Source organism: Onychostoma macrolepis, chromosome 18, assembly GCF_012432095.1.
Source record: "Onychostoma macrolepis isolate SWU-2019 chromosome 18, ASM1243209v1, whole genome shotgun sequence".
NCBI lineage: Eukaryota > Metazoa > Chordata > Actinopteri > Cypriniformes > Cyprinidae > Onychostoma > Onychostoma macrolepis.
In genome coordinates this window covers 7,734,373-7,752,956 of record NC_081172.1, presented here as the reverse complement: position 1 = coordinate 7,752,956, position 18,584 = coordinate 7,734,373, and the positions used below count along the sequence as shown (strand labels likewise).

Here is an 18,584-nt window from a genome sequence, read left to right as displayed (position 1 = left end):
TATATAATGCTTTTCATGAAATGGATCTGTTTAGACTACTTGGATGAATTTATGTGTGGCTAGACTGGCCACATTGCTTTTTAAAAAAAATCATACATGACCAAATGGCCCTAGTATTTTCAATATATATACTGTATAATCTTAAAATACAAATTAGATATTTTAATAAATAATTTTATTTATTAATTTCATTTTAATGATTTCATATTAAATATTAAACATTATTAAGTGTAAAAATAAAATTATATTTTTATATTACATACACACACACACACACACACACACACACATACATATATATATATATATATATATATATATATATATATATATATATACACACCCACACACTGTTTTTTTTTTAACATGTACCAGTGCGTTTATACTGACACCAAGCTACATTCACTGCAATTATCATGTTATTTTTTTTCCGTCTGATTTGCTGTGTGATGCTCCTTTAAGCAGCTGATGCTCTCTATGTTTCTGTGTCCGCACTGGCAGATTTTCTATTCTTGTCCCATGCTGTCTCTATTGCTGAATATGCCTGTGGCACACGCACATACAAATACATTACTGTGTCCTGCTTTTACAGAGGCAGGCACAAAGCACTCACTCATAATGGTAATCAACCTGACAGTAGCCTCCAAAAGGACAAAATAGACTATTGCACTTACAGCAATCAACTTTCCTTCACTCAAATTTATACTTAAGCTCTTAATACCTAAAGTGTTTTACCAGTCATTACAAATATGCCAATGCCAAAGTGTCAAGGGCATGAAAATGTGTCAATAAAGGCATCCTTTGATGTCCATTGAGACTGACTGGATACATAATTCTTAATGCCCGTTAAAGGGTTTAAGGCATATACTGTATATTTGCTTATAAAGTAGAAGTAGATGCATTAAATCTCAACAGGAGTCAATAGTTGCCCATTAATGCACTGGATAACAGCTGTTTTTCCCCAAAGCATCGCTCAGTGATTTATGTGACTATGAGTATCTGAGCAAAAACAGATGGACTAAAAATTAAGGAAAAGTTAACTAAAACAAAAAAATTTGTTTTTGTTACTTGAAAATAAAACAGATATTAACTAAAATAAAATAAATATTTAAAAAGTGCATTTATCTTATTTCCATTTAGTTTAACTTGAAGTAATAAAATAACTAAAACTAAATAATAGAAAACAAATAAATAAATAATTTTAATATCTAATACTGTATATGTGACCCTGGACCACAAAACCAGTCTTAAGTGTCAATTTTAGAGATTTATACATCATCTGAAAGCTTTCCATTGATGTATGGTTTGTTAGGATCAGACAATATTTGGCTGAGATACAACTATTTGAAAATATCTGGAATCTGAGGGTGCAAAAAAAATCAAAATATTGAGAAAATCGCCTTTAAAGTTGTCCAAATGAAGCTCTTAGCAATGCATATTACTAATCAAAAATGAAGTTTTTATATATTTACGGTAAGAAATTTACAAAATATCTTCATGGAACATGATCTTTACTTAATATCCTAATGATTTTTGGCATAAAAGAAAAATTTATAATTTTGACCCATACAATGTATTTTTGGCTATTGCTACAAATATACCCCAGAGACTTAAGACTGGTTTTGTGGTCCAGGGTCACATATAGACATTAAAAAACTAATAAAAATGACAAAAACACACAACAAAAATGACTAAAGATTAGTGAAAAATACTTGTTTATCAAAATCTAGTTTTTCAAATATACTAAAATAAAACTGATATGAATTAATGAACAAATAAATAGGTGTTCTGACAGATAAAAAAATATAGAATAAATAATTTAAATAATAAAAACGTTATATCAATGTGATACTTAAATGAGATCTAGTTGAAAATTGTTTTTTAATAAGTTCTTTTAAATAAATCTTTTGGGGATTTTTGTCTTTTTAAAAAAATATATTTTTATGATTCAAACATGTCTCCTACATGAGCATGATCCACTAAGTTAAAGCTCAAGATTAAGTTTAGCTAAAATTAATCAAACTAAATAAATATTGCTCTCCGGTCTCATTTCATACTCTGGTTTAATCCCTGCATATTCTATGTGACTAACCTGTAGGAGCTGTTGTTTGAGTTTCTGTATCTCAGACAGGTTAAGTTCACTGAAGAGATCAGATACTGGGTGGAGCACCTCTCCCTTCCTGCCTCCCGGTCGGTGGTATTCTCCGTTCACCTTTGGTCCATGCCCATTGCACTCATTACAGCGGTTGCGGTCCTCATTGTTGGGGATGGACCCAGACGCAGATGTGCCATTGGTCGCCGCCTCCTCTGCGAACTTCAAACCCTCCACGGCAGAGATGGCCAGGTGGGTGCTGGCTCCGTACACACTGTCCGTCAGGCTGAGATGATGGGCCAGCTCCTTTCTCAGATTGTTCTTCTGCTCTCTTTCACTCTTAAGAGCATCCAACGCCTCTTCTAACTGGCCTTCAGAAATGTCTTTCAAACGCAAAGCATCTTCCAGCTGGCTGTTGAGTAGCACTGTCTCTTCCTCAAGCACCTTGATTTCATGCTTTAGACCCTCATATTCCACCTGTAAATTTGAAGGAGATTAAAGAGAATGTGACTTGACTGTGAATAAGAACAAGAATAATATTGTGTGTATATTATATGTTTATAAATACTCATTTCAGGTAAATGTTTTTCATGTAATATATATTAACATATGGCATTATCTTAAAGGCACACATAATGTGATTCAAGTGAATAAGTGAACATTCTATACCATCAAATCATCCCATAAAATCACAGTCCTAACTCTTACCTACTACTAAAATCATTGGTTTATGAAAATGTCGTTGAAACCAAACCCCAACCTTAAGCCCTCAAATATGATTGGTTAATAGGAATGTTGATCCAGGATCATCAAGGATATTGATCCAGTAATGCGTCCTACCGGGTTAAATCACGTTAAGCTTGAAAGTACAGCAGGAAAACTTAATTGTGAGCACAAAATAACATTTTTGGTGGAAGAAACCTAACATTTTAAACGTGAAGAAAAACTTCTGGATGTCAAAAGGTCACTGGAGCCACTAAATTTAAGTGACTATACATGTAATTCTACTCTATAGTGGTTTTGACACTGTGTTTCACAATTACTGTGTGTGTATGTATACCTGATTCTGTTTGAGTGTTGACACTAGTTTCTGTAGGGTGATGTTCTCCTCCTCCAGTTCAGTGTAGTCCTGCAGCAGCCTGGTCTCTCTGAACTTATACTCTCTGATTTCCTCTCTCATCCTGTTCCTCTGTAGCTCTAACATCTCATTATTCTGAAAGAGAGAAAGGGAAGGACAACAGAAAAAAACACGAGTCACTTGGCCGTTTATCCATTACCCCATTTCAGAACAAAAAATGATTGACAAAATCCGCTTGTTAAAGGGGTAAGAACAGCATCGATGTTCTGGACAGCATAGTTTGAAGGGTCTGTCTTCTCCAAAGAGGCAAAGAAAGTTTTTTTTTTAGCTAGGTTAAATTAAAACTTAACACAGAGGATTTTTATATGACTAATGGTCCAAAAAAAAGATGGCAATAAAATAAAATAAAATAAGCAGTAACCCTATATATCTGTTGAAGGACTCCTTCTTGTCATTATAATGGTGATATGAGAAATTAAATAGAAATGATAATAAAATAAAATAAGCAGCAGTAAACACATATCTATTAAGAGCCTCCTGTTTGTCATTATATTGGTGTTATGTGTATGTCATGATGAATCTTTGTAAGGAATCTATAAAAATCCATTAGCCTTATACATATAATAGCTTTGTATCTCTGTGAGTCAGAGCCTAAGATGATACTGAGCATGTCAACTCTTGAGCTGACAGGAATGCTGGGTAACAAATTGTTTTCCGTCAGAGGAAACCCTCAAGTCAGCACTTTCTTCCTCACAGTTCAATCTAAATGGGAAAGCCGAAACAAAGGCTCTTTTATCAGCTGAAACAGAACGTTACAAGCAAGACGATAAAATGTTCCATACATCTTAATGTGTCTGATAATGTAGCATTAATCTATATAACAGTGAGTCACAATAAGGTACCTCTTTATGGCTTTCTACCAAGGTACCAGCCCTGATTTTCAATCACAATACCTCGTACAACTGTTTGTGCCAGAATTCACAGTGTAGTAAAACTTTGGAATACTTAAACCGTTCTTCAAGAGCAGATTGCTGGAAAATCACAATAGCTGAGAGAGAAAACCCCCCACCGTTGCACAAACTAGGGTAGAACTGCTGATGAAGAGTCAAAGGTGTGGAACAGACATGGGAACGAAGCCAACCTTGGGAAAAACCTAGATGCTGATTTGGCAGTAAGACAAACGTGTAGCGCACAGCATATTTTAATAATCTCAAGACCACCTGTTTTATTTAGAGTTACATATATAATTTACACTAAAAGTTTGGGGTCAGTAAAGTTTTTTTTTTTTTCTGAAAGAAATTAATACTTTAAACTGGTCAAACATGATATTAAAATATAATATTAAAATAAGTTTCTGTTTTTTATACTTTCTATTCATTAAAGAATCCTTAAAAACATAATTTCCACAAATATTTTAAGTAGAACAACTGTTTTCAACATTCATAATGACAATAAATGTTCTTGAGCAAATATCAACATTTTAGAATGATTTCTGAAGGATCATGTGACACTGAAGACTGGAGTAATGATGCTAAAAATTCACCTTTGACGACACATAAAATATAATAAAATAGAAAACAGTTATTGGTTATTATACATTTTAAAATGTAATAATATTTCACAATATTACTGTTTTTACAGTATTTTTGATCAAATAAATGCAGCCTTGGTGAGCATTAAAACAAAACTAAAAAAAAATAAAAATGGATATATTTTTCTTTAATTGCTAATGTGATCTTTTTACAACTCAGACTGAACAAAATTAAGCATTGTTTGGTAATTGGTTGACCTAAATTAGTATTATCTTATTGTGTACTTAAATTTAACAGCTGAATAATTTTTAGTTGATTGTAATCCATTACATACCTTTCTATCAAAGTTATCTGACACATTATCAAGATGAATTTGTTCTGACAGTTTATATTATATATATATGCATATGCATAGGTTTTATGACCTAGTGTCTATTAAAAAAAAACTGTGTCTAGACGTTCTCTGAAGCTGCAACAAAATCCATCCAAATTGAACTAAAGCTGTCGCCAACAAATCCTCCATAACTGGAATAAGAGGATCAAACACTGTAATGGCGTGAGATATTTTGCACACCCTGGCAAATGACCTTCCCCTGAGCTGAGATATTGATTTCTGTACACAATACCACAGCTCTCCCAGAGGATGTGATGTCTCATTGCATATTCCAAGCGCTGCCGTGCCAGTTCAAATGAGCTGGGCATGAACTCCAGGGGATTACTGACCAATTATCTCCCAGTACAGCTCTATTGTAGCAGTGGTAATCATGGGCTTCACACACTCAGGGGTCAGGAGCAGTGCAGTAGCCTACAGTACAGGAGCAAACCTAGTACGTGCCGTGCCAAAATCCGCTAACCAGTAATGCTGGGTATAAGACTGAAATGCTTCATCTGTATTATGAAGTACACAAAGGCCAAAATTACACTAGTGGCATCAAACGGTATTGCAAAAATAATGACTTCCAAACCACCCCCTCTTTCATTGATCATTGAACAGAACCGCCCCAAACTCAAACCATTGGTTGAGCCAGAATATGACATGTTGGCCCACATGAAATAAACAGAGCTACCCTGAAAGTACCATAGAGATTTTGGGAAGTCAGTCTATGAATTGCTTACTCATAATGTTTCTGTTCTGTTGTTAAAAAGCTGTTATTAAAAAAAATAAATAAAAAAGATGAACACCAGTTATGAATGCATCTTACTGGCCTAAACTTTCACATATATGCTCAGTGTTATTTTAGTATTACTGAGAGATACTATTATAATTTTCATTGAGAGTTTGAATTATTTTTGACTTTTCATATTCTTTTTAGTAAAATTTTGTCTTTTTTTTTTTTTGCCATTTATATTAGAGTTTTTTAATTTGTCTATACTTTTTAGTATTTTTTTTATTTTATGTTTTAAAAAATAACCGAAATTAAAGACATTGTTCAGTTTAATTTAAAGAAACAAAATTGAGCAAAATAGTTTTTCATGGTTTCAGCGTTAGTTTTACATAACTACAATAACCCTGCATTTGTTTTTAACATTACACCAAAATTAAATACTTTTTTAAAATTTTTATTTCAGTTTATTTTATTTAAAGAAACAAAACTGAACAAAGATGTTTTTTATATAGTTTTAGTTTTTTTTGTAGTATAAAACATTCTAAAATCATTTACACAATAAAATTAGCATGACATTTCAGTGATTATTATTTGAGAAAAAATGCTCATTTTAATGTAATCTAGACTGTCAGAATACCTGGATGTACTGTAGTAATTAAGCTATTTGAAATGTGAGGTACTGTATGTGACCCCGGTGTGAAACTCTTAGTGAAATTCCCTGTCTCAAAGGGCCACAGTGGCCGTGTGTGTGTACAGTGTGTCTTTGTGCCGACCTCAGGGCATTTCTCTTATGCCCCAGCTTAGCCATGGATTTGCCCCCTACAATGCACTATGGCGACAGTCTCTGACCCTGACACCACCCTCTGCCTCCAATGACTGCTGACACACTACACACAGTCTGACTGCCCTCAAAATAACCTTTTGACCCAAGATGAAGTTTCATAGTTTTGTAAAATTAATTATATTGAGAAAGGGAGAGCTACCATTCAGATGTGTATACAGTACTTGGACATGTTTTATATGGATATGTAATGTGACAGCATTAAGAAAATAAACAACTCACCTCTCTGAATTCCTGCACCAGGGTGTTGAGACGTTCGGCCTCCGCTTGGGCGTTGGAGGCCACAGAGCTGCTCACGTTGAGCTGGCTTTGAAGGTCCACCAGACGTCCCATGTAATAGGCCTCTTTGGAGGCAGATTCCTGTAGCAGCGTCTCTTCGTTTGTCTCACCATCCTCGGCGACTTTACGCTGGTTGGTGTACGCCTGACCAAACGCCTGGAAATGAATGACAGAGAGAGAAAAAGAGGTGTTCTTCAAAAATTCTTTTGTGTTCAACAGAAGAAAGAAACTCACACAGGTTTGAAACAACTTGAGAGTGAGTAAACGATGACAGGTTTTTGGGTGAACTATGCCTTTAAGTATACTGAGCCTCTGCATATTTGAACATTGCATAACAACATACTAATTTATTACAAAAGATCAAGCAATTAACACATTGATGGATATGTGCCATTAGCAAGTGTCAAGAGCAATTAAATGACTCATGTGAACAGACTAATATGCTAAATGACAGCAAACGAACAAAATCAATGTGATTTGATATGGCAGAAAGCGACAAGGCATTAAAATACAACAGATTTGATCTTGATCAGATTTGATTGAGCTCTCAGCATGAAAAATTCAACAACAACAAAGTGTGTGTTTGTTAATGTAAGGTTAATGTATTTTTAATTAAAATCACATTTTCGCACACATTTCGGCAAAACTGAACCACCTTTTCACACTAATCACCTGCCCAGGCAAAGTGCTGCATGCACTTCAAGGTAACTGAGATAATATTTCAGCTGCTCACTCGGATCAATAGAAACACTGTTCCGATTCCCCTGACATAGGTTTTCACGCCATGCAGATCCGGCGTTTCATGACTTAAGCATCCTGTCTTGATTGGAAGATGACAGTAGATGGTAAACAGGAAGGAGAGATGAGCCAGGATTAACAGTCTGACCTGTTCTGAAAAGTTATCACAAGGCTAATCAGTATGCTTTAGTGACACTACATGTACACTATTGCACATGTGCATTATGGTGCATTTTAAGCAATAAGTCAGTAAAGCAATAATGACAGATCATAATCTGCTGGTGCAGGTTTAATGGTGTCTCTGAGATGCCCACAATACCTGAGCCATTATGAGAGAAGCATAACTGGGATGAGTACCAGCAGAGACCTCCCATCTGAAGAGAAAATCAATTAAAGACTCACTAAAAAGTGGAAGAGATGTGTATATGGATGTGGGGAAAAAATCAATTGGAGTACCGGTAGATGACACCTTACAGCAAATCTGACTGAAGAGTGAAGGTGGTTAAAAAGTTGCTGACATGGAAACAGAAAATGTCAAATACTGGAATGGCTTTCCAAGCACTGAATCCTTTCCAGTCATAATAACTACTGTATCTTAAGCCGGGCTCACACTGTGCGATTTTTTAAAAGTCCTTTAGGATTGTACTTGTCAGACTGTACGAACCTGATGATTATGTCACACTATGGGATCTCAGTTGTCATTAATGTCAGACTGTACGACAGTCAAGACGAGTTAAAAACGGGTGCGCGCAAGAAAACTTGAGTGTGACTGCAAAACGTCCAGTGACTGCGAACTGCATTCCACGCGGCACCGAAATGTTGGCTGTCATGAAAAGTATATGAACGGCGGCAATACCGGCATGTTTAAGAAGAATAGTGTATGTATTCATACACACGCACATGAAAACAGCGGCGCAACCAGTGTTTATATAAAAAAGAAACATATCAGATGAATTCCGTGAGCGGAGGACGGGAGCGCCGGAGTTTATAGCTGATGGAATAATTCTCAAGCATTAATTCTGCTCATAGCTTGCCTTGAAAAACGGAGACAGTTTGATATTCGTCGCAGGGGTAGTCACACTGCAGGACTGTGCGCCAAATCTTCTGACACTGCCAGAATTTCGTCGGAGGTGAAATTTGATCGCAACAGCCATTAATCGGCTGTCGGTGAACATGTCAAACCAGCGATCAAAGACTATGGATTTTAGCCTAGGATCATAGGAATCTTTTAGGATTTTCAAAATTTGTCCCAGACGACCAAATCGTGGCCAAAATCGCACAGTGTGAGCCGGGCTTAAAGAAAGAAAGATTTCAAGAAATACAATATTTCAAAACAAAAGGTTGTTTGGGTAAATGTAAAAATGGATTTATATGTAAAGATATTTACACATAATTCTAAATAAAACAAAACAATATATTCTATAAAAATAAAATAAAATGTATGACAGTAATGAGAAAAATCTCTTTATGCATAAATAAATGAATGCACAATAACATGTTATTTATCATATCAACAGTAACTGTTTAGTTTGATAAGCAGTTATTACCCATGTATTAGAGTGTAAACAACAAGAGGTTGCTTTTTAGTACCTATAGTGGATGAGAGTATATTGTCTGTTGTGACCACAGGACATTTATCATACTTGCCCACTTCATGAACATGAACAATGAGGATATTGCTACTACATTAATTTTTTATTAATGTCAGGAACTTGATTTACGATGCACTTTGCAGTATATTTGATTCAGTTCTCAAGTTCTACTTAATAATCAGGTTTCAGTGGTTAACAGGCCACTGCCACAAGGACCAACAGTTCAGTATATTTCTTAGACAAAGCTACTACACGGCTTCTGAAGACTAGTCAATATAAGTCCTTTTAATCATTTTTGGATGTACTATCCCTTTAAGGCTCACATTTTTTTCTTTCCTTTTGATTGCTGAACTCTGGGGAGAAGGCACAAAAGCGAATGGATACGCCGCTTTGATTAATTCAGTGACAGAAGTGTGAATAAGCGCTCATTGTGATTTAAAATGAGGGCCTGTCAATGTCCCAGAATCCCTGCTGAAGGCCCTCAGCCTCCCAGCTGCACTCTTGAGAGAGAACAAGAGAGAGATGTATGGACTCATGTATCGGACGTTGCCGTGACCACAGAGACTGGATCTTTGCTGTATAATGTAGGAGGCAGATGGTTTGTGGAGGAAGTGTGTCCATACTCCATAATGCCTACTTTCTCCATCTGGTTCCTGTTATTTAGAGCAGGCAGTCACTCTACGATGCCCACTCAACAACCAGTCTCTAAACTAGTCTCTGAATTGATGGCATATTCAAAATTTTGGAAGATTTTGAGCACAGTCTCTCTTGGGTGAAGCTCAGAAAAAATGTCAGAGCTATATTTCTTCTAAAATCAAAAAAAAAAAATGTGTGTGTATATATATATATATATATATATATATATATATATATATATATATAAAATATTTTAATGTATTTTTAATGTATTTTTAAAATACATGTTTTGATATATTTTATTTATTTATTTTTAATGTATTTTGTTTAATATATATAAATGAAAATGATAATAAATAGTAAACCAAATGAAACACGTAAATAGAAATAATGTGTTCATTTTATTTAATCACATTTTTCATCATACTTAAAACTATATTTTGATGTTATAATTGTATTTATATTACAATTATGTTTTATATTTAACATATACAGTATATACATATTAAATATAAAACATCATTGTAATATAATGTAATATATATAAACATTTTATTTTATTATAGAAAACATGAAATAAAATATAAATATAATTTTTAAATATAATGAAAAAAAAAACGAATAAAATATTAGATAAAAGTAAAACAAAATTCTTTAATCTTACCATCTCCTGCATATTGCAAGCATCACTGTAACTGTGTCTGCCAACAGATAGTATGTTTTACATTGGCTGCAACAACAGGAAGTATCTGAAAGCACAAGTGTCAACAGCAACAGCTGCAAAAACATTAAACACCATACTGTGCAAACATTTATGTGAATTTGCCTTTCACCGGAACATACGTGCATGTACGAAAAAAGAACGAAAAAAAAAGCATTAGAGAAAGAGCGCTCAGAGCAGACATCAGTCAGTGCTGTCAGTGATTTGTTCCAGACAGTCGTGGTGGCAGCGTCTGCATGTCTGTGACAGCAGGGCAGGAGTCTGTTCTGTACCGCTGCCAGCACAACCCAGAAAATCCTTGTTATTCTCATAACTGGGCTGCAGTCAAACTTTGCTTCATCTGTCTTATTCATTCAAGGGTATTGGCGGTTAATATGCATCTTGCATTGGCGATATGCTATGGTATCAGTTCAGTTCACAAGATATTGCAAAATTACTTTATATATAACAGTAAAACTTATTGATCCAAGTATGTTGACGATAATTAACTGCATACAAGAAACCTTGGAAAGAGAGAGAATAATTGGCACAACAAATTTCTGCACTCTCCTAACAAAGCTCCTCACGACTCCAAAGATTATGTAAGCAAAAATGAATCCTAACATAAATCACACACTGATTTGAACCCTGACATCAGCACATATGGCCAAAACAATGTTTTATGCAAAGTTATAAGCAAAAGCAAGCTCATCACATTCATTTTGACTGATGCACTTAGTAGTTATAGTGTACATAGTATATAATGCAGGTAAGTTGTAGAGTATGTGGGTGTAAACTGACTTTTGCTGCATGAAATCTGTCAAGAAAATGACACAGAACTTTCAGTTTCTGTCTGTTTAACCTCATATTTAACATGCACTTTATACACAAAAAGGTGGTGTACAGATGTGACTGTGTTAAAGAAGATGTGCTGTCCCGATCTAGAAGCGCTCTTCATTAACTGTAAGCCGTTCTATTCGCCTGGCTTTACAGAAACTCGCTTAACACGCTCAAAACTGTGGAGATGATCATGGACTTCAGGAGAAACCCTCCTGCACTCCCCCACTCACCATCATGAACAGCACTGTGACTGCAGTGGAGTCATTCGTATTCCTGAGCACCACAATTTCTCAGGACCTGAAGTGGGACAATCACATTGAGTCCATTGTGTGAAAGGCCCAGCAGAGGTTGTACTTCCTTCGCCAGCTGAGGAAGTTCAACCTGCCACAAGAGCTACTGAAAAGTTCTACTCCGTCCTCTGCACTTCAATAACTGTCTGGTTCTGCTCAGCTACCAACTCTGACCTCAGAAGACTACAGAGGGTAGTCCGGACTGCTGAGTTAATCATTGGTACAACCCTCCACACTCTCCAAGAACTGCACTTATCCAGAGTGAGCAAAAGGGCTGGCAAAATCACTGTGGACCCCTCACACTAATCATATTCTCTCTTTGAACTGTTGCCGCCTGGTCGATGCTACAGAGCTCTGAGCACCAGAACGGCCAGGCACAGGAACAGTTTATTCCCTCAGGCAATCCATCTCATGAACACTTGACAATAACCGTGGAACACACAACACTATTATACATTATTTATTTAACACACATACTTATTTACATTTCAAATTTGCACATATCATATGTACATACATAATTGTCTATATTATATATTGTGTTTTTGCCATTTTGTACATTGCCTATTTTGTATATTGGTATATTATTCTTTTTACTGTCTGCGTCCTGTCCTGTCGCTGTCATTCTGTCGCACTGTGGAGCTTCTGTCACTATAACAAATTCCTCGTATGTGTAAACATATCTGGCAATAAAGCTCATTCTCATTCTCATGTAGTGCACTGGAAACATAAACAAAATTCTAACCAGAATGGAATAGCAGCAGCAACCCAATGCTAACAGCCTTAATCTTTCTTAACTAACTTTAACAGATGGCTCAGAAGTTGGCATGCTGCTAGACTAATGTCAGAAGCTGCATCCAAAATCACTTTATTTTGGAGTGTGTACTGTATTCAGTGAAGAACTTCTTGACATTTGATGAAACACATACAGTACAGTATAGGTAATAGAGAAGTGTGGACTAATGACAACAACATACTGTTTAAAATAAATGTAATTTATAAATATTTACACTAAACTAAAAATAAGTAATAAAATATTAATAAAATTAATAAATTATTATTATTATTACTAATACAAAATAAAATAAACACTAAACAGTGTCAATGTCATTTTTTTAAAGCATGGTTCAACATCAACCATTAAAACATCAAAATAGGCTGTGGATGAAATAGAGCTGGACTACTAAAACCATATATACAAATAATATACATGAAATAAAATAAAATCCTTCATATGAAATACATTTTAATTAGTGATGTCAAACGATTAATCGCGATTAATCGCATCCAAAATAAAAGTTTTTGTTTACATAATGTGTGTGTATTGTGTAAATTTATTATGTATATATAAATACACTCATACAGTATATATTTTGAAAATATTTACATATATTTGATATATATATTTTATATTATATATAAATATATTTGATAAACAAATATAACATGTTTCTTAAAAATATATATGCATGTGTATTTGTATACATCTACATAATAAATATACACAGTACACACACACATATTATGTAAACAAAAACTCTTATTTTGGATGCGATTAATCATGATTAATCGTTTGACAGCACTAATTTTAACTATGCAGAACTAATATGTATTGATTTTTTTCTACCAAGTAAAAAAAGTTTAAATCAGATAATTCTCTGACAGATTATCCATTTTTCATGAGCTCAACACACAAATTTATGCTATACAGAGCATAGCTTTTAATTTAACACATTTGTCTGAGTTACTTCAAGGCAAAATCTATATTTGCAGCGTTGTTGTTTTTTTTCTGCTGTATTTTAGTGAAAGTAATCTATAATTTTGCCTCTCACCGTGTCTCTGTTTCTGACTTTGTGTGTCCGGAGAGAGAGAGAAAGCGCACGGAGCTGAAAGGGCTTGAATAAAGCGCGTTTAGCTTTAGATAAAAATACGAGGATATAGCGCTGAAAGATATTTACCATAAATGACACTGAGTGCTTGTTATGTGATTCGCTCTTCTGTTTTGATGCACTGCTCACTTAAAATGGTGCTGCTGTTACGGCTCGCGGTCCTGATGGATGCCGGGGTGCGGATGCACTTATAGAAGTATTTAAGGATAAAAGACTCGAGTTAAGGAATAATTTTTGTGATTATTTATATAACATTATTACAGCTTGAAGCATCAGAATCTGCATCGGTATCGGCCGATCACCATGACAAGAAATCAGCACTCGGTATCGGCTGCAAAAATCCTGATTACATAATCCCTAGTGCGCAGAAATATAGATGGAACCAGGCACATTAGCAAGCCAGCATTATGGAGTCTCACAGCACAGTTTATTTGCAACAGAGTCACATAGAAAACAGGAAGCTTAAACAGTAGAAGCTTTGCAGTAAAGCCTCATAAAACAAAATAATCACCATTCCAATTGCACTGATATGCAATACTTGACAAATCCAGCATTATTATTATGACAACAGAACAAATCATTTACTTTAATTGGCTTCAGTACTGCCCAACATTATGAGTAATGAGCACAAACAGTAGCTACAGTTCACAACCTGTTTGATGCTACACCTGACGCTTGTTGAGTTTTGGTGGAGTTTTCATCCCATACACAAGGTCATTTCTTGTTGTTGTATTTTTTATCAGGTACCTCCAGGGTCCATTTTCAGGTTTCAGCAATGTGTGGAGAAAAACAGGAGAGCCAGGGCTGTTCTCGGAGTCTCAGGAGGCTTATAAATCCAGGGTGGAGTTTGGCTAGAATGCTTTCCTCAGCAATGAGAGAAACCAAACAATACAATCTCCATTCCAGAACACCATAGACCTGTCCTGCATACATGTCCATACTGGTAAGTGCTGATTTGGTGCTGGTCTAGCAGGTGGACCAACATATCAAACAACAACACTGAAGCTGTTGACCAGTTTGAACTCTCTATTTAAGCTGGGTGACCAAGAAAGTGCTGGTTAAGCTAGTTAACAAGTCTAATGGGGATACCAACACACCAGCAGCTTATGATGAAGACCAGCATCCAAAATACAACGTATTTTTGGTATTTTCAGTGAGTTAGCATGATTAGTTACAGTGAGGAAAATAAGTATTTGAACACCCTGCTATTTTGCAAGTTCTCCCACTTAGAAATCATGGAGGGGTCTGAAATTGTCATCGTAGGTGCATGTCCACTGTGAGAGACATAATCTAAAAAAAAAAATCCAGAAATCACAATGTATGATTTTTTAACTATTTATTTGTATGATACAGCTGCAAATAAGTATTTGAACACCTGTCTATCAGCTAGAATTCTGACCCTCAAAGACCTGTTAGTCTGCCTTTAAAATGTCCACCTCCACTCCATTTATTATCCTAAATTAGATGCACCTGTTTGAGGTCGTTAGCTGCATAAAGACACCTGTCCACCCCATACAATCAGTAAGAATCCAACTACTAACATGGCTAAGACCAAAGAGCTGTCCAAAGACACTAGAGACAAAATTGTACACCTCCACAAGGCTGGAAAGGGCTACGGGAAATTGCCAAGCAGCTTGGTGAAAAAAGGTCCACTGTTGGAGCAATCATTAGAAAATGGAAGAAGCTAAACATGACTGTCAATCTCCCTCGGACTGGGGCTCCATGCAAGATCTCACCTCGTGGGGTCTCAATGATCCTAAGAAAGGTGAGAAATCAGCCCAGAACTACACGGGAGGAGCTGGTCAATGACCTGAAAAGAGCTGGGACCACCGTTTCCAAGGTTACTGTTGGTAATACACTAAGACGTCATGGTTTGAAATCATGCATGGCACGGAAGGTTCCCCTGCTTAAACCAGCACATGTCCAGGCCCGACTTAAGTTTGCCAATGACCATTTGGATGATCCAGAGGAGTCATGGGAGAAAGTCATGTGGTCAGATGAGACCAAAATAGAACTTTTGGTCATAATTCCACTAAACGTGTTTGGAGGAAGAAGAATGATGAGTACCATCCCAAGAACACCATCCCTACTGTGAAGCATGGGGTGGTAGCATCATGCTTTGGGGTGTTTTTCTGCACATGGGACAGGCGACTGCACTGTATTAAGGAGAGGATGACCGGGGCCATGTATTGCGAGATTTTGGGGAACAACCTCCTTCCCTCAGTTAGAGCATTGAAGATGGGTCGAGGCTGGGTCTTCCAACATGACAATGACCCGAAGCACACAGCCAGGATAACCAAGGAGTGGCTCTGTAAGAAGCATATCAAGGTTCTGGCGTGGCCTAGCCAGTCTCAGACCTAAACCCAATAGAGAATCTTTGGAGGAGCTCAAACTCCGTGTTTCTCAGCGACAGGCCAGAAACCTGACTGATCTAGAGAAGATCTGTGTGGAGGAGTGGGCCAAAATCCCTCCTGCAGTGTGTGCAAACCTGGTGAAAAACTACAGGAAACGTTTGACCTCTGTAATTGCAAACAAAGGCTACTGTACCAAATATTAACATTGATTTTCTCAGGTGTTCAAATACTTATTTGCAGCTGTATCATACAAATAAATAGTTAAAAATCATACATTGTGATTTCTGGATTTTTTTTTAGATTATGTCTCTCACAGTGGACATGCACCTCGATGACAATTTCAGACCCTCCATGATTTCTAAGTGGGAGAACTTGCAAAATAGCAGGGTGTTCAAATACTTATTTTCCTCACTGTATAAATAAAAGGTGCTCAGATGCCACATAATAAATATGCTTTTCAAAAGTTGGGAGGACTTTTTAATGTCTTTGTCTCTTATGCTTACCAAGGTTGCATATATATTGTGAAATATTATTACAAAACAAAATAGCTATTTTCTGTTTTATTATATGTTACATGTAATTTATTCCTGTGATGTCAAAGCTGATTTTTTATTTGGTGCTCCGGAAACAATGAAATAGAAATCATTTGTAACATTATACATGGCTTTACCATCACTTTTAATCATTTAATGCCTCCTTGCTGAATAGCAGTATTAATTTCTTACTGAAAAACTAAACTACTGACGCCAAACTGTTGAACAACATTACATAAAATCATTATCTTAAAAAAGTTATTTTATATAAAAGTATGTTTTTTATTTTATCAAAACTAACAATTATTTGATTCAAGTCAACAATATTTAACAACTAATGAAGCATCTAAAACATTGGTCTTTTTTAGCAAGAACATTACATGTCATGCTCATATACTACATAATATTATTTTGTGGAAAATTAGATGTTAGCTATTTGTATGGCACATCATACAGACACACTAAACTACCACTTCCTGGTAAGTGTGTTTATAAAGACAAAGGGAGGAGGATATACTAAACAGTTCTTCAGCTACACACATCTGCAGCAATGCAGCACTTCTTCTTCACTGCAACACATGTTCAGCTGACAGGGGAATGCAGGGCGAGAATAATAGAAGACTGTATTACTCCAAATCACCTTTGGGGCAGAAGATGCTTGGGAATTAGGAGCCCGGAGCAAGAAAATAAGCTTTTCTTCTTCATTATACCTTGTTGAAAGAGATTTGATTCTGTTTGAAACTGAAATTCACAGCATGCATGCACCTAACCAGACTATGAAAACAGCTTCATCTTTAGTTGAACAGAGCCACTTAAAGCGCTTATTTTGAGTAAGCATTAATGCACATCAGCACTGCGCACAGCCAGCTGGTGTGAAAATTATCTGCAACTTGAACGGAGGTTCACTTCAATGATAAATGCGTAACTCATCATACTAATACAGCATTAGATAGTCAACAATAAATTTACTGCACCTCCCGAGGCCCTGAAAACAAGTCCATTCATCACAGTGAAAACGATATGATTGGGTTTTATATGGTATTGCTCTCGCTGTCTCTTCTTCTTTGTCTCGTTTTTGGAGTGCCGTCGGTCATAAGCACAGACTAGGCCAGGTCTGGAGCATTTTAGGGCAGTAAATTGCCCCGTATAGAGAGATTGTATTAAAGTCCTCTGCCTCAAGCATCTTATAACAACATCACTTATTAGCCATCCTTAGAGAGCGAGCGTCCTACATACATGCTGGGAAGGGAACTGAGACTGGGCAGGGTCCCATTTAATTAGCACACAGATCAGGAGCCATGGGCCACTACCACCTGAACACACAAACACTGAAAGACAGGAAACTGTGCCGATGGGCATTATCTAAACAGGGTGTAATGGATGGCTGAGTCTGCTTTTAACATGCTGGCATGGAAATAAATTGGTGGTGGGGATATTAGATTTAGTGGAGGATTATATTGATATAATCATACGCGTCTGATGTCTAACATTTTATCTACAATGTAAGTGTCAGAGGTGCACGTTGTCTTGGAATGTTTGTTTACCTCAAATTAAATGAATTTTTTTTTTTTTTTTTTTTATTAAAACAAAAAGACTACTTTATTTTAACAGAAATAGACTGCTATGCAAATGTATGTGTTAAAATGTTGGCATGAACAGGAAAGCAGATGCAAATCAATTGATTCCCACATATAATATTAAATTATATAAATTATATGGCTCAAAATATGCAAATATCGATCAAATCTTAATTGGAAAATTAAACAACATTTTATTAAACTTTTATTATTGCCTTAATCGTTTAAACAACTGAGAAGACTGTGATCAAACTACATTTATAAAAAACGCCTGTCAAGTTCTCGAATCTATGTATCGGCATATGAATGATTGTATTGTGCATGTTATTTTTTGACAGACATCAATGTTGAAATATTCAAGTGATGTGGATTTGAAAACAGATGGATCATGAGGTAATAATTATTTATTCTTAGCCAGCAAGTATTCAGTAAAGTGATTGATGCCCATGTTATGTTGCTGTTTTTAGTTCTAATATTCTAAATCTAAGCTTTTGACATGATAATGTG

The 18,584-nt window shown here is 35.8% G+C and overlaps 1 protein-coding gene across 15 annotated transcripts in view; it reads right to left on the bottom strand.

Moving 5' to 3' along the window:
• Positions 1-18,584, bottom strand: part of bicd1a (bicaudal D homolog 1a) — a 91,466-nt gene that overhangs the window by 11,919 nt on the left and 60,963 nt on the right. For 9 of the 15 annotated variants that reach the window (XM_058751024.1, XM_058751025.1, XM_058751022.1 and 6 more), the window contains 3 exons: positions 6,872-7,084; positions 3,153-3,305; positions 2,093-2,569 (listed from right to left, as the gene is read on the bottom strand). In XM_058751024.1, the coding sequence (XP_058607007.1) occupies positions 2,093-2,569; positions 3,153-3,305; positions 6,872-7,084 (843 nt within the window). The other 6 variants (XR_009266939.1, XM_058751018.1, XM_058751028.1 and 3 more) reach the window with 2 other exon arrangements.